The sequence below is a fragment of the Artemia franciscana genome, chromosome 17, assembly GCF_032884065.1.
Source record: "Artemia franciscana chromosome 17, ASM3288406v1, whole genome shotgun sequence".
NCBI lineage: Eukaryota > Metazoa > Arthropoda > Branchiopoda > Anostraca > Artemiidae > Artemia > Artemia franciscana.
The window spans coordinates 14,727,187-14,754,878 of NC_088879.1; the positions used below are offsets into that span (position 1 = coordinate 14,727,187).

A 27,692-nucleotide genomic window follows, 5' to 3' on the forward strand; every position below is an offset into this window, starting at 1 on the left:
TGAACTTTTCATTCAGACATACCGGTGCGGAATAGCAATAAACAAGAAAAAGTTGGAATGTAATGTGACAACTAGAAAAATGTAATAGAAAAAAATTGAAATAGGTTTTTTGTATTATGATTTCTTTGTATGCATTACAAATAGTTTTATCCTGTTTGTTAAATAGCAAAATTAAATTAATAATTTGAAAAAGAAAGTGTAAAATTAAGTAATCCTTCATTTAATATACAACTTTGAGTGGCTCCAGAACCACATGCTTATTTTCCAGCCAGTAAGTGGTAAGAAGTTGGGGGAGGACAACTCCACCCCCCCCCCCAAAAAAAAAATTGGTCTCTTCAAAAATGTTGTCAAAACTAAGATAAGTCTGTATAGGTCACTATTGTTATGTACATTTTGCCTTTATGGTACCATTGTCTCAACTCCTTTTTCAACAGGTGTTGGGACAGCTTTTCCCTCCTCAACGCCCGGATTTTTACGCTAAAGTTTTTTTACTGTTTTAAAAAGTAGAGTTGAGAGAAAGAGTCAAACTTTAGCATAAAGAGCGGGCCGTTGAGGAAAGAACAGCCCCTTTCATATACGAAGTAGTTTCTGTTCGTTTTAAGTTTTAATGTCGCTCCTTACTTTCAGTTAAAAAAAACTCTTTTTATGGCACCTGGTATTAACCAAGTGACATATAGCAATCGCAAATTCTGGCGGTCTGTTGGTGGTGTCAATACAGATATCTGTAAAAGAGTTTGTATGTCCTCTGAGCTGGTGGGGACAACAAAGCTAGGCTAACCTAAAATAATAATAATAGAAGGTATTTTCCTATTGAAATGGTACGGTTTTATAAAGCGGAAAAGAATATTTTCATTGTGATTAATAACTTTTATTTTCATATCGTTTAAAACCCATACATTATAAACAAATAAATTATTCTTTTTATTTTAAAATAATCTATTAATTCATGCACACACCTATTTATATGTATATGTATATATATATATATATATATATATATATATATATATATATATATATATATATATATATATATATATATATATATATATATATATTCACATACACACACTCACACACACAACGAAAGTAGTGATGTCTCCATGGTTTTGAAGGAAATCCTATCCCTGCTTTTAAAGGGAACCTGTCCTGTCGTTCCGTGACAGCCAATCAGGAGAACCGAGCAGGAACTGATCACCTCTCCCGTTGAAAACTTAACAAACTTCAAATTTTGTTCAAGCAACATCCATCCTGCTCTTCAAAGGCACCTGACTAAGCAAAACCAACAACCAAACCCTGTTCAAAGGCTCTTTGCTGGGCAGAACAATCATCCAATCCCTCCGTTGAAATATTTATGGGAGTTATATTACAAACATTCGCCTCCCAAAATAATCTTCCATAAATTTATGTGTATTAGGGCTAGGATGGTCAAACCAACCTAATTCGTTGTTATCGAACGGCGAGTTGATAAGGAGATTATCACGAAATTGTGTTGGTTATGTCAATACAAGTATCTGTAAAAGAGTTTGTATGTCCTCTGAGCTGGTGGGGACGATGTAGCTAGGCTAAACTAAAATAATAATACTAAAAGGTATTTTCCTATTGAAATGGTACGGTTTTATAAAGTGGAAAAAAATATTTTCATTGTGATTGATAACTTTTATTTTCATATCGTTTAAAACCCATACATAATAAACAAATAATTTTTTTTTTTATTATAAAATAATCTATTAATCCATGCACACACTCACGTACACACACCTATATATATATATATATATATATATATATATATATATATATATATATATATATATATATATATATATATATATATATATATATATATATACTCATATATGTATATATATATATATATATATATATATATATATATATGTATGTATAAAATATATATATATATATATATATATACTCATATACACTCACACACACGATGAAAGTAGTTATCCCTCCATGGTTTTGAAAGGAATCCTATCCCTGCTTTTAAAGGGAACCCTGTCCTGTCGTTCCATGACAGCCAATCAGGAGAACCGAGCAGGAACTGATCACCTCTTCCGTTTAAAACTTAACAAAATTTCAGTTCTTCTTCTGAGCCCCCTCTCTTGCGAGAGGGGGGTGAGATGATAAATTTAATTCTTATGATAAATTAAACTTTTGTTACAAATGTATTGTGATAAACCTAATTTTTGATGTTGGCTCTAAGACCCAACACCTCGTTCTTTACGCTAAAGTTTTTTATTGTTTTGAAAAATAGAGTTGTGAGAAAGACTTAAACTTACGTAAAGACCGGGGCATTGAGGATCGGACAGTCCTTTGCATATACGGAATAATTTCTGTTCGTTTTGAGTTTTCATGTCGCCTCTTACTTTCAGTTACATTTTTTTTTTATTTAATAAATACGTAAATCCAATTTCTTAGTTTATTGTTCAATTAGCAATCTTAAACTAAGCTGTGTTTACAGTTAGATATGAGCTCTAAGTTCTTTTAACTAATATCAAAACGACCCATCAAGGGATTAAAATTTGGAATGCTAGTCTGACGCCCTTGGTAATTCTTCTTGGTAAGAAAACGCTATGCACTTATTTCACAATAGTCTTTTAAAGTGAAACACTTTTTGAATTTGGTTAGTTTGCTTTAAAGGATTTTTTAAGCCTTGATTGAAAGTTTTCTTAAGAGAATTCCACATCTCTTTGAAATTGGCCAGTTCTTTTCAGCAGTTTTAAGAACACCGATGACTGTGTCCTTAATAATGTTAAAACAGGATCCATGACAGCGTCCATGAGTTCCCCCTACAAAGCAAGCAAAAGCAAACTTTCGCATGCAAACCGATTAGGGTTCGCGTAGCGCAGGTGCCGATCTCCTGATTCTCAGCCCTCGGCCGGGGTGCAATGCGTGGTTGGGGGCAAGCCATCCGACGCTTTCCCGTGCTTTTCCCTAGATTTCTCTAGGTACCCATTTGAAGCTGGGTGGACTTTTGGCTTGTCTTACGGGGAAACGCCACTAACCCTCGTCCTAAACCAAACGGTCGGCATCACCGAGATTCGAACCAGCGACCCTTCGCTTGTGAGTTCGGCGCGTTAACCATCGGGGAGGGATGAGTTCCCCCTCCCTCCCCCTTTTTTGGGCAGAATTCTTTATTTAACTTAGAAATTTTTTTTCAATTTTTCTTTCCATGTCTTAAAAAGACATTGTGTACACCCTTAACAAAAAATCCGTTTGTGATATTATTGAAACAAAAAAGAGAATGGTTTGCATATGCTAGTTGTGATTTTTCTTATTAGAAAAATCAATATTTGTAATGACATTTTTTTTACTTAGTTTTTTTTTTAATATTGTTAAAAGTTATTTTCTCTATGTGCATTTTATCAATGAAGATTCATCATCACCAAAAGACTAAGGAAAGATGATGACTACCATTTTGAAGACTTTTTTTGGGGAAAGGACATGCAGTCTCCTGACCATGTTGATTGCGATGTACCCGATGATCTTTTGAACATGGCATAGACCATCCAGAACCCTTAAGAACGGATCAGCCCTCCCATTGAAAACATAAGAAAAATTGAATTTATTCTCTCACCCCCCTCTCTTGCGCGTCTGTGTGTGTGTGTGCATCTTTCAAATTCAGAAAGAAATTGATTCATTTATCCCTTCCAAAAAAGTTAGTAGCGTTTAATCCTAAATTCCAGGTGACCCTGCTTGATAGTGATTTAATTTCAGTAAAGCGTATTGACAATACTCAGGGCTTTGAGATCGCAAATTGTTTATTGTTAACTTCCATTTAATTATGAACCTAGGCGATTATTAAGTATAAGCTAAAAATGTTTCAGATATTACAAGATATTATTCATTTCAGATATTACAAGTGTTTGTCTGCACAATAATAAGAAACTATTTTGTTTTTTTTTCGGGGGGGGGGGATGAGCTTTTGACATAATAAATTGTTTTGCCATGCAAAGTAAAACGCTAAAATATGCTTTTCGACATATTTGTTGTTAATCGACCAATTATCCTAGTAGTGACCAGAGAATAATAGATTTAATATTTTCTGACCTAACTTTGTTTGCAGCATAAATGTTTTTCCTTTTCTTTTCTGTCGGAGATTAACACATGAAAAGAAACTAACAACTTTTCCAAGTTTCCCATCATTGTGTGTAAACATATTTCGATTGCGACTATGCACTGTTGGATTCTGTGATCTATAGAATTACATTGAAGGAAGAAGATGCACAAAAAGACCAAAATATATAAAATCATTTGAAACGAACAAAAGATTGATAATTTATGGGCTCACCTTCTCCTTCACAGTCTTTTCCAAGTTCTTTGTATGGTGGAGCACCTGGTGCACTAGGTAAGCCAGATGTGGTATTAGTATTACTCATTTGTTAATTTTAAGGTAACTTATTGGCTAGTGGAATTTACATGTAAACATAAGCACCAGAGTTTCAGAATTAACATTAAGATACTTTTTAGAGATTCAAAGTTTCAGAAGTAATATAGATGATAAAATTACAGCCCCACTTGTGTCAATGATTTTAGCCTATCTTTACTAGGCTAGACTGTTTAATAGATCTCAATAGTCCTAGACAATTAATGGAAATGAAAATGATTCTTGTAAAATTGCAGTCACAGTTCTTTTGGATCTCTGAGAAAAATGGTTAAAGGGGATATTAGTAGTCCACAAAATAAAGTTTGTTTGAAATAAATTACAGTAGACCTAGGCCAGTCTATGCTACCATATAACCACTTTGGAAGAAACCATTTAAAATAAAGGTAAAATTCTAGTTGATTAACTTCGTGCTATCTCAGAAATGGGTCAGGTTAGGAAAGTGAAACTATCAGGGATGTGTCTACAGTCTATAGGCTAGTAGCCTATGTCCTGGGAAGGTATTTTGAAGTACCTACCCCCACTCCTTCTCCTCTAGGGGGCCCTGACCTTTGATGATGCACCAAGCCTCTCTGTTGTTTCTAGATATTGCTCTAAGTAATAAGCCTGGTACTACTTATGTTTATTATCATTTTTTTGAAGGTGTCAGTCATTAACACCCAATATACCACCAGAGCCAGTCTTAGAGTTAGTGGTGCCCTAAAAAAATTAATGACAGTGCCCCCTCCCAACTCAAATATAAGCCAAGAAACCGTAATCAAAGTGAAAAATTGGTTCAGAATTCTCCAGTTGTGGTGCCCCTTGAGCCACTGTGTCTAGGGCAACTGCCCCAGTTACCCCCCTCCCTTCTCCTAGGGAATGGCTTTGGATGCCAGTAACTTCCAATAATGAAGAGTACATAAATGTTTTCTAAATAAAACAAAAAAAGTATGATATTGAGTTTGTAATGCAGTTATAGAATAGCTTACACTATGCTTGGTGACTAATATCCAACTAGCCAAGTATACTAGCTGATCATTAACAGCCTAATTGTCCTAGTAGTCATCTCAGTATGATAATTGTTTTTCTGGCCTGATTTAATTTTGCTATATAAGTGGGTTTTTTTTCTCATCTTTAAGGTTTGAAATTAAAACATGAAACAAAATTAATATATTTTCCAAGTTTAACCATCATTGCTGTTAAGCTGAAAAGGTGACATTCTTACATGAGCAGGACAAACTTATTGCATAAACATGTTTTGTCTTTATTTCATAATCTTCACCTTCTATTTGTCAAATTAGATAACCAATGTTACAATATGGCTGCCCTATTACATCTACCCAAATCTCTTTTGATACATTTTTATTGCTAGATATGTGTACAATCTATTCTTAGTGTACTTTAAATGTACAAAATCTATTAATTCCCAAAGATGGGAAGTTTGTTGAATCATTATGCTTGGATGGCACTCTTTCTTTAACAAATTACTTGTCATAATTTGATAGATAAGTCACAACAATAGATGAATTCAAAACAAGACTAGCAGAAACAAATTTTCAAAGTAAATCATTTTTAAATAATTTATAGTATTATTTGTCAGTGTTTATTGTAGTTGTTATTTTCATTGATTTATGTGTGTGTACTATGTTGTCAGTTGTATTATGTATTACGTTGTGTATTATGTTGTCATTTCTTCTATTTATTATATTTATTGCAACAAGCTTGAAAGCTTACCGTATTTGGTATTAATAAATAAATAAATAAATAAATAGGCTAGCAGACTGCTAAGGCACATTTTATGGATAAAGGATAACATATTGCTCTTTTTGTCCATCCATCTGGGGCCAAAAAGATCAGGTCATTCCTAAATAGGGGGGGGGGGGGGAGATTGTAAGGAAAGATTTACAAGAAATTATAATATCATGAGATTGTGCAAAGAGAAAAGCTCTGAATATATTGAGGTGAACAAGGAGGATGCACAGCTGTTTAAGTTGCTTACACTCATCAAGAGAAGTATAACCAGTAGATCAAAGAAAGTAATTTGCAAAACCTACATTCTCATGTTTAGGGACCTAAACACTAGGTCTCTAAGTCCATATTTTTGGTCTTCTGAGTCTGGGGTAGTTATGGGCAAGGCCAAATACATCCCCTAAGCAGGGTTGTCACTATTTCTTGGGATGAGGAGAGGGTAAAATGTTTACTGGCTTCTTGATTATTTTTAGCAACTGCTTATATAGGTGCAGTAGAAAAGTAATGTAACTGGTGATACTGCAATCTATTTGGCAACCCTGCTTTGTTCTCCTTGAGACAGTATGTGTATCAGGACCCATATGTAGCTCAGTTTGAGTTAGTAAATCTGTTTGCTAAATATGCAATTTGTGATATTGTGATTGGTGAAGCTATATTTTGTTGTGCTTCATGGAGTATCTCAGTAGTAACTAGAGCTCTTAAAAAATAAAATATTGATATCAATAAATATATCAAAAGGATTGGCTGTTTATGCTGATTCCAAATACCACAAGATTCATTAAGTTCAGTGTTACCCTGTGAAAAGCTATGAACCTGAGTAAACATGCCTGATTTTTTAAAAAGGGGGAAAATACCCCCAGAAAGTCAAGGAATCTTTATGAAAATTGCACAATAAGATTTGGTAGATCTGAGAACCCTACTGCAGTGGTTTTAAGCTCTCATATTCAAAAATATGGAATGTTTTATTTTTTGCCAGAAGAAAGATCATAGATGTTAGTTTTTTGTTTGTTTATTCAAGAGGTGATAGCATCAGCCTTGTGGTCCAAAAAAATTGGAGAGGGTTTATTTAAACAAAAATTAAAATTCTAGTGCCCTTTTGAAGTGACCAAAATGATTTGCCATCATTTGAGACTTTAGTAACCATCCAAACCAATATTCTGAAGCCTGTAATGATTCCAATACTGCTATAAAAAAGTAGGTGTCTTCATTGGTGTGTAGCTGCCCAAGGGAACTTATTTTTAGGGGATAACATTGATCTTTGAACTTAATGAAAACTTTGCTTTAAAAAAAGGTTTTATTACTTTTCTGTTGCACCTTGTATTTTATCAATAATGATTAACATAATGCCCATTTCCTTCATACCTTACAATCTAGAGAAGAAATGCATCTTGCATTATTTTAGTAAACAGTAAACAGTGTTGTATGATTTTTATTGCCTAAATGGTATTGAACAATACATGAGATCTTGCAAGAAATTTCCCAGAGGCTAGAGGCAAGTGGTATCAAGAGGTTTGATTTTACCAAAATTTAACTGGGAATATTTCTCAATTTCCTATTATAAACATTTCAAATGTCTTCTTGTTCGCTGTCCTTTGCCTTTTCCTGTTTTTGTCCATAAGGAAGCAACATGTATCCAAAGTAGTAAAGCTCACATTTGCTTTCAGAGGAGGAGCAAACCTCTTGCCATCTTCCTATGTCTATATCTTATTGATATATATAAATTATCTGTCAGTGATTTTGACATTACCACACTATTTTGCTTTTGGTACTGTTGTCAAATAGTATTATCTTTATACTAGGAAGAGCTTAAGACCCCATGAATATGAATCTTTTTTGGGCAAATAGAAATTTAAAAGAAGTGGTGTTGTCTAGAAGATGTTAAATTTTAGTGAAGATCTTGAGACTTGAGAACATATTGCTAACCTATGTGTAATGCTCAGTAGGGACTTCCCCCAGGCCACTCAGCACATCCCCAGGTGGTGGATAGGGGAATGTCTTACAGATGCGTTGGGTACATCCATAGAAGGTGCAGACCAAAAAGTGGCCTAGTTCTTAGGGATCCATTACACAAACTGAAGCACCCTTGCTGGGGTTGTAATTACCGGCAGAGAGAGAAGAAGGTCTCTCAAGTGTGTGCTCAGCAGGGCCCACTGGCTTGTGGACATGTCCCTTGAGTTACAAGTCTTCTTGTAGCATTAGGTAAAGTTGCATGGTAGTGCAGAATATCATTGTGGGAGAATCTTTTATAGGAGTATAGCTGTATCAGTGCATAAGATCCAGATCAATGGACAACAACACACACAAAATTTCTAAACTGTAAGAAAAATATACATATTTTGTTTAGAATCACTTTATTCTATTCTCAGCAGACATTTTGTACAGCATGCTGATGCAGAGATAAATGTCCCACAATTGCACCGTTGTTCCATGAAATCCTCAGTACATTTTTGTCAGTTATTGTTTTGAGCCAGTTACAAGAAATATTTAGAAAAGCAGAAATAGCTAGTAGTCCATATGATATTGTATGTGGAGGTAGATATACATCTGTGGGTTAGCATGTGAATCAAAAATGTAAGGAATACAACGTTATCAGCACTTAATAGGCATTTTAATTGCAAATAAGAGAATTTGAAGCTATATTGGAGTCTCAATTAAATACTGGAAATAAATACTAAAACATTTAAATGATTCCTGGAGCATATCCCCCTCTACCAAATTATATGACCAAGCTACAACCAATTTGTCCTATCTAGCTATAGTACAAATATTATTGTAAAAAGCACTTTTTCTTATTTTCTTTTTCAATGATTTTTTTCCAGGAAATAATATTCACTTATATCTTCCTCCATATTCTTCAATTATTCAATTTCTGTCCTATTTTCAGATGTAGAGGGTGTATTTATTTCCACGTCTGAAAGCTTTAAAACAAGAAAATCTAAACTTGAACTGATAGATTGAATATAACCTGAGCAGATGTGGCAGAACAGAAACATTTTGCAATTTTGCCATTGCTAGGCTCACTTTTTTACTTGATAATAAGGTTTCAAATGCAATATATTTGGAAAAATATTAATGTGGAACATGTTATGAAGTGGGATGAACCCCCGTTTTTCACATTTTCCTTATATTAAAAACCAGTATGGATTAGTTAAAAAAATATCTGCTCAAAGTAAAGAGCAAAGTTGACACTTAAAATGAGCAACAGTTTAAAACCTAATAAATTATAGCGTTTTCCAAAGTAGTGGAGGGGGGCAACTGCCCCTCTAAGTGATGCCACTATATGCATATAATCATTCCAGTTCCATCTTATAATCATCCTAATTCCTAATTTCCTCATCCTATTCTTTTAATAAGTTTTATCATCTTTTACATAAAATCATGAACCCTAGTCAAATTTATGTATATAAAGTGTTGTTTTGTAAAATATCCTGAACATGGATTTCTCAAACCAGATGTGACTATATCTATCTATAAAAACAGGACAAATTACCAAAAATGGCAAATTATTCGTATAGATTCTTTGGATGATATTCTTAATATTGATTATAACAACGCTCTTACAAGGAACTTACTTTCAGAAAAGTTGCTTGTCTTTGAAACATAAAAAAATATAAAATTGAGGAATTATGAAGAGTTTTGACTGCAATTTGCAAAACTCTTATCTAAAAAAAAATTTCATTAAGTTGGAATTTCGCCAATTTTGCTCAATTTAACCTCCCTTTGTGGAAATTGAATTGTAATTTACTCATAGATTTGGATGGTTGAAACCCTGACGCAAGGCCTTTTTTCTTCCCTCCTATCATCAGCTAAGAATGTTGGCTAACAGTTTTTGTTAGGACAATGGAAAAAGAATTGTTAGCCAGCAGAAACTGTTTAGTAATAACTCGTGTAAATATAAAAATTGGGTAGAAAATTTAAAAACCACAAACTTTGATATAGAATTGAACATTTCAAAGATTGTTTGTGGGGCCAAGAGGGCCTAAGGACAAGACAACAAATGTATGCTATATGTAAGAAATATTAGCAATAATGAACTCTCTATCAGTGCCATTAGCTGAGAAACTATTCATCCTGCTTTGCTGTGTTATCTAGTTTTTGAATATGGTGCTTAGAATTCTCTTACTATAATGCCATTTCTCAAAGAAATTTTCTAATAATTTTGGCTAACGGTTTTAGTTTGGGTAACAGAAAGGGCCTATAAGCATTTTCTAGAAAAGAAATATTTTTAGACAAAAGTAACTTCTTTTCTGGTTAGATTTGACTTATCACATTTTGTGAATTTTCCTGCTTTAGTTCATAAGGCTACCCGTTAGTCCCTGTGAAATGTTGAGCTATGCCCCCTTAAATTGCCCATGGCTAATAAATACCTAACTTAAACAGCCTCCTACCAATTAAACACAAAGTAATAGACTTCCCTGGGAGAAATGTTATTCAGTCTGGTTCAAAATGATATTGTGTAATTGGGAAAAATCTTGTTTTTCTGTTTTTCAAGCATAAAAGCAGTGCAATATTAATATTTTTTTTCTTAAATATTAGGGATAGGAGGAATGCAGATCCAACAGCCAGGAAGGTCCTTACCAAGCACCAGGCCGGGTTTTGGTATGATGCCATCTAGTCAAGCTCCAACACCAACCCAGTTTAGTGGTAATATATCATCTGGAGTTCAGCAACTGTCGCCAAATCGATCATTAATCATGAATCAACGAAGTACCTTAAGTCAAAAAACTGTTGGTGATAAACGACCTCTTGGATTTGGGTAATGTTCTAATCTTCCTACTAGTGTCCAATCTTTTCTATCTGTACTAAACCATATCCTAAAGAAAAAACGCATTTACTCTTAAAGAAAATCTCGCCAGGTTATATAACACACCACAGGTTATTGTTTATATAGGTAATAGTTTGTAATAGGTTATAGTTTATATAGTTATAGGTTATAGTTATAGTTTATATTATTATAGGTTATAGTTATTGCAACTCATAAAGCAACTATTCCATATGGCTGGGTATTTTTTAGTGATTTAGTATTTTTCCTTTTTTTGCTAAGACACCATGTTCTTTGCAGTTAACTACCATCTAGAGACTGAAGAATCCTAAAAGCTACCGTTAAAGTTATTAACTTTGCTATACAATGCAGGATCTATAACTTCAGAAATTATCAAGCAACTTCTTTTGTGGTATTGGGAGCCTTCTTGGCTATTCATTAAAGCTTATTAGTGAAGTTTTGTGATGTGATTTCAAGCAATCTTTGTTTCTCTATGCACAACACATGCTTATCAACCTCATAATAGCAAGCGCGCGTGTGCCAGTGACCCGAGCTACGAACTATGGCATGCAAAGTGAGTGGAGGGAGGCAAAGTTAAGATACATTTGTGAGAGCCGCACAAGCCTGTTATTTGTGTGATCTGATGGCCTGGGGCCGAAATTGGTGAAACCTGAAGGTTGAAGCGAGAGGATGGAGACTAAAAAGAAGGCAAAACCTGTCTGTTTTGCAATTTTTAATTCAAAAATTTTCGATTGTTAAAATTTTTTTTTACTAAGTCAGTTAACCGCATGGGATTAGCTTGTTTTTTCATTTAGACAGGCCTTAGCTAAATTTTGCAATGAGTGAGACCTTAGCTCAAATGCATTGGATCAGGACTTAAACTCGTTTTTACACTGCGACATTTAAATTCCTCACCATGTGCTTGAAGTTCGTTTTTACAGAAGATCTCAGCTCGTTTTGTTGCTTAATTATAACTTAGTGTGTTTTTTGCCACACCAGCTTGTAGTATCGACTAAGGCTCTATTTTAACTAGGTTCGCTCATATTTGTAACTTTTGTCATTCAGATTTGGTTATTTCGCGTGATTCTGACTTTAATAAAGTGTAACATGCTCACATTTTCTACTAAAATGTAGACGTGACTGATTGTATAATTGCATAATTTTGGACCCTTGTCTTTGTGGTGTGAGGATGACGTCCACCCTTGGAAAATAATGTATTGAACTTCTGTCATTTTGAGTGACGTAGCTGACCCAAAATCTTAATCTAATACCACAAAGGAATGTAGTAGTGAAAATAGGCAAAGAAAAAGAGGTAGTAGCCCTTAAGTGAGTTAATTGATTCAATACTCCGAAGTTTTAAGATCATCCATGTTTCAAGAACCATTCAGGATATATATATATATATATATATATATATATATATATATATATATATATATATATATATATATATATATATATATATATTTATATATTTATATATAGACCTAGTTATTTATAAAGATATAATAATTTTTATGCTTAAATATAATATATAAATGCAGACTATTTGGTTAGCATGGGAGAAAGTTTTTTTCAGCCCAAAAAATGCTGCAGACTCTTCAAAACTCTACAAATTGTACAGAGATCTGTGTTCAAGTCAACGGCTGGAACAGTCCGTTCTTCCAAATCACGACAGGATTGCGTTAAGGATGTGTAGTGGCCCCAGAGCTCTTCTTTGTCATCATAGACCCGTTATGACAAAGACGACTTCCCATCTCGGCTTTGGACTCAAGTTTGTAGATCGCGTCATCTCAGATGCTGATTTTACTGACGACTTGTCCATCCTAGCGGACTCCATGGATCAGCTCTTGGAAGCACTTTCAATCCTACGAGAAGAGGTTGCAAACGTGGGGCTACAGACAAAATGGAACAAAACGAAAACTATGGCCATAGACCCTCTTCTCCTGCTGTCAACTCTCCAGTTAAATTCTCCAGCCTGGAATTAAAACTGTCCAAAGGTTCACCTACCTGGGCTCCACAATTTGCTTCTTGTGGCTTGATGACTTGCTTCTCCTCGAGCTGTAAGCAAGGATATCCAAAGCGTCTTCTACCATGGGCAGATTGAACCGTCACCTTTGGCGAAAACAGAATATCTGTTGTTCAACTAAACTGCAAATCTTCAACACTCTCATCGGTTCTGCGATGCTTTACGGAGCTGAGATGGCATGCATCAGCTGCAACCCTAAAGGCCATCGATGTATTCCAGTCGAAGAGCCTGAAAAGGATCGAAGGTCTACGGTGGTTAGCTTTGTGATTATTGAGAAGCTACTGCAGCTCACTAAGCAGTCTCGGTTTTCTACCTAAGAAGCCTAGCATGCCCTACGGATGTTTGGACACTTACTTCTAATGTCCCTGCACTTACCCGCAGAGACGGTTTTTGACTTCGACCCTGTGAAAGTCTGTTGGAAGCGACCTTGTGGCTGACCGAAGAAACAATGGCCCAACAACCTTTCCGAATTCTTGACGATTCCATAGGTCACATCGAGTGGAGCCGAAACGCTCGTAATGGACAAAAGTGGATGGAGGAGGTAGACATCACTCTATGCTAAAGAGCCCCGGCAGGAGACCTAAGTCAAGTAAGTCAAAGTGCATGTCTATAGTATCTAAGTTTGCGTCCATTACTGTTTTTTGTTGTTGTTGTGTGTAGTCTTTTCTTTGACTGTTTCTTTACTCTATTTGTGGTCTTTTACCATTTTTCGAATGAGCAATAAAGTTCTTTCTATCTTATATCCATTAATAGTTTAGATGGGTCACTGTCTCAAAAGACTTGTGTTAATTAGTCTATTTGACAGTGAAAATGTAGACATTATTCTAATAGTGAAATATTCCATGTTTTAGAGCTAGTCAAAGCCCCCAATCACATAGCCTGGGTCTCAGTTCTCGAGGCTTTGGACAAACACAAGGACTGATGGGGAGTTTACATGGTGCCTATGGAATTGAACTGCCCCCTACGTTAGACCCCTCTGAGTTCCCTTCATTAACAAATAGAGGTCAAGAAGGAATTGGTGGAGGAGGACTCCCTGGAAGGTCCAACTACGGTAATAAATGTTGCCTTTGTCGTAGGAGAAAAGGTTCGGGAAAAAGTGTATGATTTCATTTATATAGTAAAGTTTAAAAAAGTCTATTGAAGATTGAACACGTCTTATATTTGCTTGATGGAAAAAAAAAAGTTTCCAAAGAAGAATAAATTCAACGTGAAATGTACGCTTTATATTCATGAAGAAAGGAATACTATTCAAAATTAAAAACTGTCTGAATGTAAATGAATCTGATAGCAGCATTAACTAAAAGTTAGCATTTAGATTTACTCTGCATTTATAACATGCATTTGCATTCTATATTTGCAGCTATTAATAAAAAGAACGGTTTTAAATATGGAGCATAGAGAAGAGATTCTGGAAGCTCCATTCAATTACACCAACAACAACAACGGTTTTAAATAGGAGTAGAGTTGAAATTCACTTAGCAATTTATCCAGTAATGTTGAATATCATTGAATCAAACACAGGAACAAAAACAGGGAAAACATTGGAGCATGAAAATGTAACAGTACAGAAAGGAAGAAGTAAAGGAACGAAAATAGGACCAAACAATGCAATGTGGGAACAAAGGAGCAAAGTCAATACACGAACACGAGAAAGAACACTGAAATAAACACTTTATTTTAGGAATTGAGATTTGGATCAGCTCCTGGATCAATTGAAATGGTACAAAAAACAAGTTATTCATATGTTTTGCAAATATACAAAATGATTAAGCACACGTGGATTTTGAAAAAAAAAATGTAAATTTATGAAGATCCCGAAGTCGTAAAACGCAGGTGCGATCACAGGAAGAATGAACTCAGGTATGGATGCAGCTACAGAGACCGGCACCATCATAATACTGAACAAAGGAACGAAGGAACACAGGAGCAAACGCATGAACGAGCACAGGAAGAACTAGTGTAATTGGCAATATGGAACGAGTGTACGAGTGTAATTAGCAATATAACTGAACTGTCATTTATAATTTCCATGACAAAACTGCTAACAGCTAAAAAGCTGACCAGTCGTAAAAACAGTAAAAACAATAGAGTGAGCACAGGAAGGAACAACTGCATTAAAAACAGGAATAAACACCATGAACATAAATAGGATCAAACACAAAAATAAAAAAAAAACATAGAAGCACGAAAACGAAGCAATGCAGGAGGGAAGGAGTGTAGGGAACAAACACAGGAATGAACATGAAAACATATAGGAGTGAAGGAGCAAAAGAACACAGGTTCGGAAACAGGTGCAAAGACCGTCATCATCATAAGATTGAACACAGGAGCAAGGAACACCGGAGTAACACGAGAACGAACACAGGAGCAAACTGTGTAACGCAAACTAAGGATAAGAATAAACAGTTTAGACTGGACTGTCAATTGTAATTGTCATGACAAAACAGCTAACTGTTGATATGACATCATAGAACTAGAAAATGTAACTTAGTTGTTTAATAGTAGGAAAATGTAACTTAGGGACAACAGCATGCACGGAGAAAGGAACGGACATAAGAGGGAACAGTGAATGACATGTTTCAGATTTGAAGTTGTAACTGGTCTTTTTAACAAGCGAAAGTGATAGTACTGAAAACGTGCATTTTTGGCAAAAACTGCATTTTTGGCACAACAGCGATTATTTAAAATGTGATTCGCTCTTTAATAGGTTCCAACTAAGAAAATCAGAAGGTCGAGGGGCTTTTGAATTGAATCATGACAACATCTTACTGCTCTAACAGGGTCCTGCTTTTACTTTGCTTATCATTGCACTATTTTCACCAATAAAAAGAGCACTTTCAAAGCTGTTTTTAATTTGAAAAAAAATGAAGACAAAAATCACTAAATTTCTCTTTATGTGCAAGCTAGTTAAATACAGTTAACAATGTGTCATAACTACTCTTTTTCTTTGCTTTTAGTTGGTCTCTTCCTGTTTTGCTCCCTTGTTTGATCTGGCGTTCATTCCTTATTTCTTTGTTTCAATATTAATATTTACTTTAGCTGCAGTAGGTTTTGTCGGTGGCATAATTGATTCTTTTCTTTCGCTTATTTGATTTTGTTTTCTCTATTTTTTTCTTATCCTTTCCTCTAGATTTCTTTCGTCTCTGAGGAATATATATGCCAGCAGTGATTGAAACGTGCCAGTAGTGGCTCTGCAGGATCTTTGTCTTTTATTCACAGGAAAAACCTTTACGGTTTGTTTTTAGCTGAAACCTAGTAAACTGCTGCAACCATGGTGTATTTTAGGAATCTGTATGACATACATTGTTGCTCAATTATTTATTGCTATTTTCGCTTCAATGTTGACTACTGTATTTTTTATGTATGTGTATATCATGCCCAGGAAACTGAAACTGTTTCAGCAATTGGAACATCGACTTGACTTTCGGAACGTCACTAGCAGTGATTGAAACGTGCCAGTAGTGACTCTGCAGGATCATTGTTTTTCATTCACAGGAAAAACCTTTACGATTTGTTTTTAGCTGGAACCTAGTAAACTGCTGCAACCATGATATATTCTAGGAATATGTATGACATACATTGTTGTTTAAATTGTTTATTGCTATTTTCGTACATATGTTGACTCCTGTGTTTTTATGTACATGTATATCACACGCGTTTAAAACGTTGCAGTGACTGAAACGTCGACTCATTGCCCTGTGCCTTAACAATGGCTCTGCAGAATCTTTGTGTTTTACTCAGAGGAAAATGGCTTTGGCTTTTTTCTTTAGCTGGAAACTCTTGTCAAAACGCACGTGTAAGATATCATGTAGTATGTGAAGATACAGTTTTGTCAAAGATTGTATTTCACTTTAATGCTTATGACGTTTGTCTGATTTGTTCCTAATTGGTGCACCATCTTCCCACCATATCTTGTAACCGAGGCCAACTGCTTCAGTCATTGGTTTTTTCAGTAAGGTCCCATTTTTCTTTACGAACGAGTGTGTTTGTTGCATAGAACCATTACAAATCAGTCTTAATTTTGATTCCTCTGTTTGTTTATGGATAATTGCTGATTTTTTTTTTAGCATTATATCTAAAAATTTTCCTCGGTGTCTCTTGGGTCTTTATACCACTCTTTTTGTCATGTTGTTATTTGGGTTGTTTTGAATGTGTTTATGTTTAGTCGGGGGGATGCCTGCTGTTACGTGATAAATTAACTTTCTTTTTCTTATTTTTCTTATTCAAGTCTTTTATTTTGGTTGATATGGTTTATTTATGAGTTCTGTTCTGTGCTGTTTAGTTTGTTTTTTTTGCATAACAAGTGTAGTATATATACTAAAAGAAAATGGGACTGCCAGGGCGTGTATTTGTATTTTTTGTGGGGGGGAGAAGTTTGAATGCAGTTGCCATCGTTACCATAAAATAGTATGAGCTCGAATCCTTGTTACTACAAGGAGAGTCCTTTCACCATATTATATGGCAACTGTTTATGTGAAATACTGTTCAATTTAAAGTGTCTCAAGACGCATTTTGAATAATTATCTAATACAATCATGGACGATTAAGTTTTTCGTCTCCTCATTTATCTCTTTTAATAAACTAAATGAAATAAAAAAAGTTTTTATTTCATTATTTTTAATTCTAATTTGTCAATTACTGAAATAGCTTAATTGTTAGTATGAATTCTATTTTTGGTGATCTGCATAATCCTTATACTAGGAACTGTGGTGCTAGTGGTGCTAAACTGTGTGGTAATTTTGTGGTAAATTCTGTGTGGTAAATGCTAAACTGTGTGGTAATTTAACCAACTGTGGTGCTAATTTTGGAACTGTGGTGCTAAACCACACATTTATTCCATTGCTATGAAATATCGCGTAAGACATGATGTTGAAGTTTAGATTAAGAGAAATGGAGGTAAATGAAACTTTAAAAATATGTTTCGAAAAAAAAATTGTCATTGAGGAAGAATGACTATTTAAAGTTGATTCGGGATGGTAATTAGTTTTTCTATTAGCCTTAATGGTAAAAGTTTATTGTGAAGACAAATTTAAAGAAATTACGTAAAATAGCATGAAAGCCTTCGTAAATGGTATTGGATCGAAGTCAAAACTGCCAAAATCAATGTTCGCAAGGGTGAGACGTAGTGAAACGTCTTTTTTTCCTTTTTTTCGTCACGGCTAGTGGGCACGGAAACATCACTAGGAGATGTTTAGGGCCTCATTTGAAAGGGAATTATTGTATCTGGATGCTTTTTGTAAGCAACAAAACATAATATTAAAATAAAACATAATTTTTGACAAAATCTATATCTTGATAAACAAAACGACATGTTTTGACAAGAGAAGAGACAACACAACTACCTTCTGAACTCCTTGTACTATTGTTCCTTGTACCGCTTGGATAAAAGCTGTAGTGCTACAATAAAGTATAATCTTTGAGAAAAATTTAATTATTATTCGTACCTATTCACAAGAATTTTTTTAGCGACCCATTTTCTTTTATATTTTCCTATTGTAATTGATCCATTGACTGGTAGAAAGCTTGTTGATTTCTTCCTATTCATTTCGAAAAAAAGATTTCTAAAGCAGTGCAAAATTGTCAGTGTACACTAAAAAATCTTCACTAACAATCTATAATGTTAATTATTGACAAGTAAAAACTATCATGAACTAAATCAATTAACTCAAGTTATTGCTCTTTTGATCATAATTCCCAAAAGTCTTTTTTTTTTTATTTAACATCAAACAACCCGACAAAATTGTAACCGAAACTCTGAAAAAATGGAATTTTCATACCAATAGTTGCATCAAAAGAATCGAATTTTTATTCTAATTTTAAATACATCGGTTTCATGAAGTTTAGTCCTACCCATCAAAAGTTAGGAGCCTGCAAAAATTTGCCTTATTTCCAAAAAAAAGAAGAAACACCCCCTAAGAGGCATGAAATTTTATGAAAATTACACCATGAGATTCAGCGTATCAGAGAACCCTACTGTAGAAGTTTCAAGCTCCTATCCGCACAAATAGGGAGTTTTGTATTTTTTATGAGAAGAAAGATCACGGATGCGTGCTTATTTGTTTTTTTCCCGGGGTGACCGTATCGATCCAGTGGTCCTAGAATTTTGCGAGAGGGCTCATTCGACTGGAAATCAAAAGTTATAGCACCCTTTTTAAGTGACTAAAAAAATTGGAGGGCAACTAGGCCCTCTCCCACGCTCATTTTTTCCCAAAGTCACTAGATCAAAATTTTGAGATAGCCATTTTGTCCAGCATAGTTGAAGTATTTAATAACTGTATTTATGAGGACGGCTTAATCCCCCACAGTTCCCGGGGGAAGGGGTGCAAGTTATGGATTTTGTCCATTGTTTACAAATAGTATTGGTTATTGGGAAGTATACAGATGTTTTCAGGGGAGAGGGTTACATGGGAGGGTCTTTTCGGGGGGGATTTTTCATGGTGCAAGAGAATTTCCATGAAGGGGGCGCTGGATTTTCTAGCATTATTAAAAAAAACAATCAGAAATTAACATAAAATAAGCTTTTCAACTGATAGTGAGGAGTAAGATTAAAACTCAAAACAAACAGATATTATTACGTATATGAGGGGGTTCGTCCCCTCGTCAGTGCCTCGCTCTTGACGCTAAAGTAATTTTAGTAATTTCAAAAGAGCTATTTATTCTAATTAAACGGCCTTTGTGATTCAGGGGTCATTCTTAAAGAATTGGAACAAAATTCGAACTTTAGTTTAAAGAGCGAGGTATTGACGAGGGGATAAACTCCTTATATCATGTATATGAGGAAGTTTGCCCCCTTTTCAATACTAAAGATCGAATTTTGTTAAATAATGGCGGATATAAGCAATAATTTGTTTGTATTATTTTCCAGCCAATCTCAGCATTCAGTTTTACCTCAAGCAGCTTCATAACTGTGATTTTTATGTGATTATCAAAGATATTGTATGTCTTCGGTTTGTGTTTGTGATTCAATAAAAAAAAAAAAAGTTTTTTCCAACTGAAAGTAAGGAATAACATTAAAACTTAAAACGAACATAAATTATTACGTATATCTTTTAAAGATCTTTTCTATAATTCATTTCAGCCATTTGAGAATTGCTTAACTTGTGACTCTCATTTTCATAAAAATAGTTTCGACCTCTTTGGCCGTTTTGCTACTATGCCTTACAAAATTAATTCTGTAAACATCGCTAATGTTAGATACGTGAGAGTTCATTTCCATGGAGAAATTTCTCGTGGGGGAAGGGACTTTTCCATGGAGGGGGAGCTGGATTTCCCGACATTATTTAAAAACGATTAGCAACTAAATAAAAAACATTTTTTTTAACTGAAAGTAAGAAGCAACATTAATACTTAAAACGGACAGAAAATATTGCGTATATGAAATGCATTGCCTCACCTCAATAGCGTGCCTTTCAGCAGAACTTTCTTTTTTTACTTTTAAAAGAGGTTTTTGTACTAATTACTTTATGATTCACGAGTCATTCTTATACAACTAGAACAAAAATTAAACTTGGGTTATTATAAAGTTATTATTAGTTAAACAAAAGTAAAATTAATGCGCAAATTTCGTTTTAAGCATTTGTGTACTGTGAGCCAAATTCAAAACTTGCACTAATGCAGGTTTAATGCCGTGCGCCACCGCACGGCATTAATTCCTGTGCGACAGGGAAGCTAATCACATAGTTTTTAAATACTTTTAAATTGACTGACTATCACAGAGTTTTCGATCTATTGGGACTTCGTCCTCTTTGGGGCAGTGTTGCGATTTGGTGCCACAAAATGGCAGAAAATGTCCCTTATTCGTGGCACAGTTTCTTGGTCAATTAGACAGGGCTCATTTTTCATTCAAATGAATCCTCTCCTGGTCTTCTGGGGGCATTACCTCAATATGATCACCCTTGAAAAAAAGAAACAACAACAAAAATCAAACAAACAAACATGCATTCGTAATTTTTCTTTTGGAAAAAAATCCTCACTGTTTTGGATACGAGCCTAAAATCTCCACTTTAAGGTTCTCTAATATGTTATATCTAATGGTTTGATTGGTATTAAGTTCATATATTCATTGATAAAAATCAGTACAAGAACGGAAGTTTAATTATCAACACATGGAGCTCGCATATTTTGACTTCGATTTATACAATATTTTTTGAGGTGTGACCCTGCCTCCCGACCGATTCATAGAGGTTTAAATACTAAATCTGGAGTCTAACTATTTAATTTAATTATGTAAAACAGGATATCCACTTAGATCGATATTTAGTCGCTCTCGAGTAAAGAGCAATGTCAGTTTAGGCAAGCTGAAATTTAGGAAGGGTGACTATCTTCCGGGAGCTTATGACGTTGGTAGACTTCAGGATGAGAATTTGAGAAAACTTTTCCAGGAACAGTTGAATTATAAACTGGATAGTCTAAGGTTTGGCGATCTAGAAGATATATGGAACAATTAAAAAAAAAAATTGTGAGGTCGCATATGGTATCTTAAAGAGGAAAATTTAAAATATTGTTAATTTAAAATATATAAAATAATTATTAATTGAATTTAAAATGATTATTTAAAATATTTTAAAATATGGTACTGACATGTTAATTAATTGAGAGGGAGTTATCAATCTGGACTAACCTTGGATGTGAAGGAAAATTCATTTTGTGAGGAAGAATTAATGACAATACTAAAAGGATTAAAAGGTCATAAGGTGCCAGATGCTGTCAGTGTCTGAAACTAGGGTTTCAAATATGGTGGTTGTGAACATAGAGATAGATTACTGAAGATTATTAATAAAAGGAATTACCTGATTTTAGCGAAACTCTAATTAATACCCTCTATAAGAAAGGTGAAAAGAGGGAGCATGGTAATTATGGACGACCTAGCTTGGCTTCTGATGGAAGCAAATTACTTAGTATGATAATAATTTTTAGTTATTATCTATATATATAAAAATAAGTTGTCTGTGTGTGGATCTGTGGATGGATCAGGTGACGTCATGTTTGTCCGCATATGACGTCTGAATTATTTCACACTAATACAAAAGAAGAAAAAAACTAAAAAAGGTAAAAACTACAAAAAAAACTAAAAAGAAAAAAAGCTAAAAAACTAAAAAAAACTAAAAAAAAGGTAAAAATCTAATAACTAAAAAAAAACTGAAAAAAATAAAAAAAGGCAAAAACTACAAAAAAAATAAAAACTAATAAAAAAACTAAAAAAGCTAAAAAACTAAAAAAACTAAAAAAAACTAAAAAAAAGGTAAAAAACTAAAAAAAAACTAAAAACTAAAAAAGAAAAAAACTAAAAAAAAGGAAAAAACTGAAAAATAAAAGAGAAAAAGAAAACTAAAAAAATATGAATAAATATATATAAAAATAAGTTGTTTGTGGGTTATGTCTGTCTGTCTGTCTGTCGAGTGACGTCGTGTTTGTCCGCATATGACGTCTGAATTATTTCACACTAATACAAAAGAAGAAAAAAAACTAAAAAAGGTAAAAACTACAAAAAAAACTAAAAAGAAAAAAAACTAAAAAAGCTAAAAAACTAAAAAAAGGTAAAAAACTAAAAACTAAAAAAAAACTGAAAAAACTAAAAAAAGGCAAAAACTAAAAAAAAACTAAAAACTAATAAAAAAACTAAAAAAGCTAAAAAACTAAAAAAACTAAAAAAACTAAAAAAAGGTAAAAAACAAAAAAAAACTAAAAACTAAAAAAGAAAAAACTAAAAAAAAGGAAAAAACTGAAAAATAAGAGAAAAAGAAAACTAAAAAAATATTAATAAATATAAAAAATATAAATATAAATATAATATAAATTAGCAATCAACAAAGCACAGAGACACAAATGACGACCGGGACACAGGGAGTATAAATGACGACCAGGACATAAGTAAAAAAAAAAAACTAAAAAAACTAAAAAAAATGGTAAAAACTACAAAAAAACTAAAAACTAATAAAAAAACTAAAAAATCTAAAAATCTAAATAAACTAAAAAAGAAAAAAAAGAAAAAAGGAAAAAAATAAAGCACAAAAACAAAACTAAAAAACGAATGTATATACAGACCGGGACACCGGGATACAAATGACGACCGGGACACAGGGAATATAAATGACGACCGGGACACAGGGACACAACTACAATGGGGACGCCGGGGGGCACAGGGGGATATAAATGACGACCGGGACACCGGGACACAAGGAATATAAATGACGCCCGGGACACTCAAAGAGAAATCACAGACTGGAACACCGGGACACAAATGACGACCGGGACACAGGGAATATAAATGACGACCGGGACACAGGGACATAACTACAAAGGGGACGCCGGGGTGCACAGGGGGATATATAAATGACGATGGCGACTCAGGGAATGGTCGATTAGCAATCACCATCAACAAAGCTCAAGGGCAATCATTAGAATCATGAGGTATAGATCTGAATACGGATTGTTTTCCCATGGACCATTATATGTTGCATGTTCAAGAGTCGGTAAACCTGACAATCTATTTATATGCACAGACAATGGGACAGCAAAGAATGTTGTATATTCGCAAGTTTTACGTAGTTAAAAACATATATATATATATATATATATATATATACATATATATATATATATATATATATATATATATATATATATATATATATATATATATATATATATATATATATCTATATTCACAGGTGGGATATAGGGACACAACTACAATGGCGCGTAACTAATATGGCGCGTAACGACTTACGCGCGCGGGGGGGCGCGAAGCGCCCCCACCAACTAGGTGTTGGGGTGGCGCGAAGCGCCACCCCAACAGCTAGTATTTTATAATTTTAGTTATTAAGGTCAATCAGGACCTTATTAGGGTTGCGTTCTATTCCCACTTATATAAATCATTTCAGTAGACTTTGTCCTAAAAAGCCCAACTCCGCTAGACTTCAGACTAAATTAGACTCCTAGACCAACTCTTCTAGAATTAGATGAGTAACTCATTAAGACTATTGCAAGCTATAGTGATGACAGCGGTCAGGTATAGGTCTAAAGTTTGGACGCTCCGAAAGAAGGAGAAGGATTTATTACTGATTTCCCATAGAAATTGCCTATCGATTCTTTTGGGTACCCGGCTGATTGACTGCATTTCAAATGGTAGGCTTTACGAAAAATATGGTTCAATCCCGCTTTCTATGGCTATTATGAGAGGAAGGTTTAGAGGGTTAGGACATGTTCTTCGGACGAAGGATGACAGATTGCTAAAGATCGTCCTTGCTGGCCAACTATCTTGGGCAAAATGAAAAGCAGGTCGTTCCCCGGTGGGGTGGGAGGATGTCATAAGGGAAGATTTAAGTGAAAATTAAACTTCTCGGGAGGTATTAATGAGAGAGGCTTTGAATAGATTGGGATGGAAGATAAGCATGTGTACGTTTGTTGGCCTTGTGTGGCTTAGCGCTGCAGTAAATTTTTGATTGTAGTAGTAATTGTGTAGTTTGCTTTTAGGAATGGGAACACCATCTTTTCCTTTAAAAGATTTTATGTCTATTTTTAAGGGAAGAGAAAGGTTAGGGGCTCTCTAAATGCTTGTTATCAAGACATTTAAGAGAAGGTGATTGAATCTCAGCTTGATGGGGAGTAAGACTAAGTACCCTAGTTGTTGCTTTCATTGAGTCGCATATAAGGAAGGATTTTCTTTGAAACATTAAGCAATATAATATTTATCGAAGAAAATTCTTCCTCCTTGCATTACTTATCTGTTTTTTTTTGCTGTTCTTTGAATAAGTATTCTCTTGCCACACTTGTAATTAAAAATGGATATAATTTGATCGTATTTTCTCTAATAATTTGCTTAGGTTTTGCTGATTAATAAGGAATCCACCTGGGATAATTTTCTTTTATTTCAAAGCCAAAGTAGTTCTTTTGTTTTTTATATATATATTTTTTTAATCTCTAAAAAAAAAAAAAAAAAAAAAAAAAAAAAAAAAAAATACTAAACTTTTATCTGTGGTCGATTTGGAGAGATTCTCCTTTGCAGTTTTCATTTGCCTTTATACGAATCAATTAACCAAAAATAAAAATCATCTAAATAGGAAGATATGAAGCTTGAAAAAGTATGGAAAAACGTATTAAATTAAAATGATGATTATCATCGAATACCATTTATGGGTTAGTTGAGCCTGAGTATGTCGGACTATAGGCAAAAAAAGGAAACAACCTGGAGCCTATACTTTTGTGAGGATCGGAGAAAAATTGCCCCCTTCCATCAAAAGAAAATAAAATCGCCCTGTATACCCCCCCCCCCCTGCCACCAGCTTCTACAAAGTGTCCCTAGAAGTTTCAAACTGATCCTCTAGCCATGAGACAAAATAGGCTGAATCTGCCGAACAAAAATGTTCATTTTCAAAGAGAAAAGATCCCCGAGTCTCTTTTAACCTTATTCTGTATCTATGAAAGTGTGTAAAAGGATATATCGAATTATTTTTTGTGTGTATAATGATCCACTGTAAAATTTTGTAAACTGCTCAATTGTCAATGCTCAAAACAATGACCCATGAATAGAGGCTCAATTTTATACTATCTGGGCTAACCACATAGCATATATTTGGTTTTATATCTTTGGCCTATTAATATATACAAATAAACGGGTTTCCCATAAACAGTTTTTTTTTCTACTGACACTATGAATTATATATCGTAAATATTCTATATTTACTAAATCATAAAAATAATAAAATGACTAATTCAGCTGATTTCTCAATGTTTATGATCTTTCCTTGCAATTTTTTATGCTGAAATGCCTCTATTAATACGCGCTTTTTTTCTTTTGTCTGTCTAACTGTTCTTATTATTTTGTAGTTGGTGTAATGAAGAACCCTAGTGGCGAACAAAATGAATTTACCATGTCAAATGAAGATTTTCCTGCTTTACCTGGAACTCAAAACAAGGAAACTGAGGGGAGCTCAACGGGGGATAAGTCAGTACAACCTATAGGAAGTGGATCTGCTGTAGGGAGTGGAAGACCTAACGGCCTATCAGCCATTGAATCTAGTAGCAGCGATTCAAGGGGACAATCTAGTAAAAAAGGGCTTCAAACAAGTCCAGATGGTGAGTACTAAAAATTTCAAAAGTACCCAATACACTAAGTAATCGGTACTTAATTGCTTGAAGTAAAAAAGCACTTCAAGTACAAAAGCACTTTAAGTACTTAAATGCTTAACGTACAAAGTATTTAAGTACTCAGCAGTAAAAGTACTCAAAATTATAAGGGAAGAGGTGATAAAGAAAATAGTATTTATTGCTTGAAACAAACTTCTTTTCTGTCAAAGCAGCCCTTTCAAGACGTTGTATGTATTCAATAATTTTCTTTAGACTCTTTAAGAGGGAAAAATATTGCTGCCATTATTTCAGTATATACATTAAGGAGTTCTTCTTGAATCTTTGATACTTTGTGTATGTTGGTCTGTTGAAACGCTATGTCCTAGATTGTGGGCCCTTTCCTTTAAATTAGAAATCAATATAACCTTATTAAAACCAAGGATATTGGATACTTCGCAGACGGAAGCTATGTGAATACTACTCGGCAGCATGAATATCTTGGCATTTAGCTTCTTTTTAATGTCATTTGGTGTATTTGTGAGGATCATAGGCCTAGAAAAATCCTTGTCCTTTTATATTTATTTTAATTGTGATTTTTTTAGGCCTTTATCTTCTAATGCACCAAAAAGTAAAAGAAAAAAATTTTCTTTGGGAAATTGAAGCTTAAGAAAACTAAGTTTAAGAAAACAAAATTTAGATTTGTCCTTATAGCAAAAAAAAGTTGGGCATCATTTGTGTTCCCGTACATAAAATGTCTTTTTGACAAATATTGCTTTATTCAGAAAATTTTTGTAACCCTTTTTTATAGTTAAATCTTAATAAAATGAATGTCACTTTTCTGCTTAAAGAACTTACTTTTCTGTGACTTTTTTTTAAAGAAAGTAATAAAGAAAAAAGATTTTTAAAAGAAAATCTGTGTCATTTGTCACGTCTTATTTTTCCAGGATTTTGTGTTTCTAAAGAAAGTAATGGGAAAAAAGCCCTCTCGAATAAACTCCTAAGCAAGGCCGTATTCTGGCAAGAGATCAAGGGTTTTGACCCCCCCCCCCCCCCCGAAATGTTTTTTCAGCTCGTAAAAGCGTAATAGAGATGCAAAGCTGTTTTCAAAGTTTTTATTTGTGTTGTAAGTTTTGGACAAAAAAGAATACATCACCTCATGCCTTTTTTGTTCTATTTCATAATTTTTGAATTGCTTTTGGGGTAAATTCCATGCTGAGTCCTTAATGAGGCCCCAAAGGTAAAACAGTATGTAGTAACCAAGCGTTTAAAAACCTTTTTTTTTCTAAATAATGTCTACTGAGAAGAAATGTCCATTGGTAGCTGATTCAGGAATGGTAAATTTTATTTTCCTTAGTCTTAATAGTAAGATGTTATTTCGAAAATAAATTTACATGAATTTTTAAAAACAGCCTGAAACTCCTTGAAAATGACGTCACGACCAAACTCACCTCATTTTAAGGGGTTTTGGCTCTTTTTTGAATTTCACACATATTTGTGTTACTCTACTCCTGAATCAAATACAAATGGCAGTTTCTTTTTCAACAGTCAGTTTTCTCGGAAGTGCATTCTAAAACTTGGTTATTATAGGCTGTTTTGAGCCCTTTTAGTCCATTAAGGGCTAAAAGTCTAATTTCCCCCAGAGGCAATTAATGTATATTTTAGAGCATTCAAAAGTCATCAAGTGATGTATTCACTCT

The 27,692-nt window shown here is 34.0% G+C and overlaps 1 protein-coding gene across 1 annotated transcript in view; it reads left to right on the plus strand.

The window, feature by feature from the left end:
- Nucleotides 1-4,154: 4,154 nt before the first annotated feature.
- Nucleotides 4,155-27,692, plus strand: part of LOC136037914 (CCR4-NOT transcription complex subunit 2-like) — a 41,371-nt gene continuing 17,833 nt past the window's right edge. The window contains exons 1-4 of the mRNA XM_065720770.1: nt 4,155-4,372; nt 10,673-10,892; nt 13,779-13,978; nt 25,756-26,004. Coding sequence (XP_065576842.1) covers nt 4,306-4,372; nt 10,673-10,892; nt 13,779-13,978; nt 25,756-26,004 — 736 coding nt within the window. The 5' untranslated portion in view covers nt 4,155-4,305. The remainder of the gene's footprint in view (nt 4,373-10,672; nt 10,893-13,778; nt 13,979-25,755; nt 26,005-27,692) is intronic.